General features: G+C 34.2%; 1 protein-coding gene across 1 annotated transcript in view; it reads right to left on the minus strand.

The window, feature by feature from the left end:
- Positions 1–1,889, minus strand: part of LOC109540603 (myrosinase 1) — a gene marked incomplete at its 5' end in the record, with an annotated part of 5,281 nt that extends 3,392 nt beyond the window's left edge. The window contains 3 exon segments of the mRNA XM_019909032.2: positions 431–525; positions 583–747; positions 1,718–1,889. Coding sequence (XP_019764591.1) covers positions 431–525; positions 583–747; positions 1,718–1,889 — 432 coding nt within the window.
- Positions 1,890–3,264: the final 1,375 nt, after the last annotated feature.

Here is a 3,264-nt window from a genome sequence, read left to right on the forward strand (position 1 = left end):
AAGAAATATTGTTATAATATTCAAGAATCTGTCGCTTCAACCTATATTAAATATTGCAAAAAAATATTACTGTAATATTTGTGTGCTATCTGGGCGTTTTCAAAATTATAATTTATTTTATTTAAAAATTTCAAAAAGTTGGTACATTTTGTAAGATTGATCTTGCCTCGCTTTTCTGGGTCACTTTGTATCATATAAGATATTTTTAAAATGGACGCACTTTGTGCGTCAACCACTTTTACATGAAACTATTTTTCGAAAGTTTAACACCAACGGAAATAATGAACTCTCTCGCACTAAAAATCCACCCTGTATAAGAAAATTTTTAAGCATCATTTTCTTAGAGACATAAACATTTTCAATTTACTTTGACATGGATTTGGAATAAACATGGTATTAATTTTCTCACTATTTCTATTAATTGACTCACCCCAAACTCCATTTCTCTTTCGGCTGCCTCTTGATCCAGCTCACTGTCGCTTGCTGGCTCATTCCAAGGTGTGTCCAACACCAGACTAACTTTTCCTGAAATTTACCAGTCATGAAAATTCTCTAATAAATCGTGGTCTAATAGATTCTCACCTTGTTGGGTTGGTCTGAATTCTTCATCGTAAATATGCCAGGCCTTGGCATGGGCTAGAAGTTGTATTTTAGCACACTGGTAGACACCATCAGCAATCAAATTGATTCCAGGCGCATTGTAAGTGTTTCCGTAGCCCAACAAGCATGTAGATTTTGGCTCATTTACTGCAATAATTTTGATTAAATGTAAGATGAATTGGGCCGTTATTGAACAATATTCGATGTTCTATTGTATCGAATACGTCTGAATCAAGCTCAAATAGTCATTTGAGAACGAAAACCCGTTATAACTTAAAGATAACATTTTCTACTTTCCTTTGAACTGCGCCTAAATTCTTTTCCAGCATCATTTTTACGCACAATTAATTTTGAGACTTGAAATCACTGCCACATATTGAAATGGCTTAAAACATGCCACCCATTTTTCTTCATATAGAAGGTGTCCAAGAATAAAAGCAACATAATTTGATCGCATGATTTTGCAAATCAATTATGCCTCGCGATTTTTTGTCGCTCTTAAAAATCTTCTTTAGCTTGTTTCTCAAATAAAATACCAAACCGGCGACTGATTAAATTGAGAAATTTTAGTCTTTATTTCTCATGCGAGTACCAAATCTGATAATACAATCGATCACATTTTGCACATTTTTTCCAAAGACATTGTGCTTAACAAAAAATATTCAAGAGGCAGAAAAATATAAATTAAATGCGCTTTTAAATGGGTGCATTTTTTAACTTTAACCATTTTTTTACCATAAAGGTTTGGCGGCTCACACATCCAAAGCAAAGCCCTTGATAGTTTACAGGGATCAAATGTAAGTAGAACAGTGATCTGAGGTATAAAAGATCCAATTTTCCAGGAGAATTTCGGGGGTTGTTAGCCCTCAAAGGAGAAACCAAATAGCAAACAGTATTTGAAAAATGAAATGTAAAATTGAAGTCGCATTTTTGTTTTGTCTGATTTAGCTAAATCAATATATTGAGTGACTTAATTGAAAATTGAAATAGTTTGTAAGAATCCAAAAATAATTGAACTTTTGCTTCTGACCACGCTGCCCCAAATATATGTTCGCCAAAGGGGTTGTGCTGATTTGAGTATCTCACTTGAAAGTTCTTTTGTTGTTGAAACACTTACCGGTTGTCCAACGTTTCACATGTTCACCAAACAGGCTGAATGCCAGTCGCGCGTATTCTCCAAAATAATCAGCAATTTGAGGATTGAGCCAACCGCCCAACTCGCTTAAGTGCTGGGGCAAGTCCCAATGGTACAACGTAACCAACGGCTCGATATTGTTAGCTTCAAGTTCCTGAAATCAAAACCGTATAAACTGAAAAAAGTGAGGAAGAACTGTTTTAATAATTCATATGGTGTTATTTAAAATAAAATTAAATGGAAATGTGTTTGCTCCTCTTTCAAATGCTCCGTCGAACCAGTTTAAGACTTTTGAGAAGCTTTACGGCTTCCGACTTTATACCTACTGAATATCCAACACGGGATTATGGGGGGGTCATGGGGCTCATGACCCCCCCTTGTGCTGGGTTTATGTCGACTAAAGATAATTTTTCTAATTTCGTAGGCAACAAAAGACTGAAATTCTACTTCATGAAACTTGTTGAAATCAAGACTTTCTTAGAAAACTGGCCTTATCAATGGTTCACTTTCTAAAAAGGTCATTTTGTTCTCTCTGGAATTATATGAAAGTTATTCTTGCTCAATTTGCTTCCGAGAAATGCGCAAAAATGGGACGGAAAACATGAAATGTTGGCATAATCTTACAGCTAAGTGTTAAGCTTAAGCTCGGATAGTCAAATTTTGCTTTCCGGGTCTTAACAACTCGACAATTCTCTATCCAACGACGCCAAAACCAATTATGTGGCTCAAATGGTTCTTGAGAAACTTCGAAAAAAGCAGAGCCATGTTTGAGTCGATTTTGCAACTCAAAAAAAACACGCAAATCAAAAACTTTTTGAAATCAAGACTTTTTTGAGAAAACTGCCAACATTTGCTTATCGGTGGTTCACTTTATAAAAAGGCCATTTAGTTCTCTCTGGAATGATGTAAAAGTGAGCGTTTTTTCTCATTTTGCTTCCGAGAAATGAACAAAAACGGGACGGAAAATCTAAAATTGTGGCATAATCTTGCACTTAAGTGTCTGATATTCAAATTTCGCTTTCAGGGTGAAAACTACTAGAATTTATACACCCATATTGTTAGGACTGAATCGAATTTTTACTTATCTATCCAATGATGCCAAAACGAATTATGAGGCTCAAATAAGGCAAGAGAAACTTCGAAATAACAGTATCATGAAGAAAAAAAAAGAACGCACACAACTAAGCATTAACACCATTATTGAACTTTTAACAATATGTGTAAAGTCAACTTACTTTCAATACAATGACAATTTTTATCAACAAAATTTTGGAATGGCTATGGGGTCACCACTATCCCCATTCTTTAGTAATTTATTTATGGAAAATTTTGAATCAACTTTCATTAATAATTACAAATTTAAACCAATAATTTGGTGGCGTTATATTGATGACGTATTCTCCATTTACAGTCATGGCGAACAAAAAATTGATGAATTTTTATCTTATCTGAATAATAAAGTACCAACAATTAAATTCACTATTGAAAAAGAACAAAATCACCAAATTCCTTTTCTCGATATACTAATT

Source organism: Dendroctonus ponderosae, unplaced genomic scaffold (assembly GCF_020466585.1).
Source record: "Dendroctonus ponderosae isolate FM_Combo_2020 unplaced genomic scaffold, Dpon_F_20191213v2 Dpon_F_20191213_6, whole genome shotgun sequence".
NCBI classification, from domain to species: Eukaryota; Metazoa; Arthropoda; class Insecta; order Coleoptera; family Curculionidae; genus Dendroctonus; species Dendroctonus ponderosae.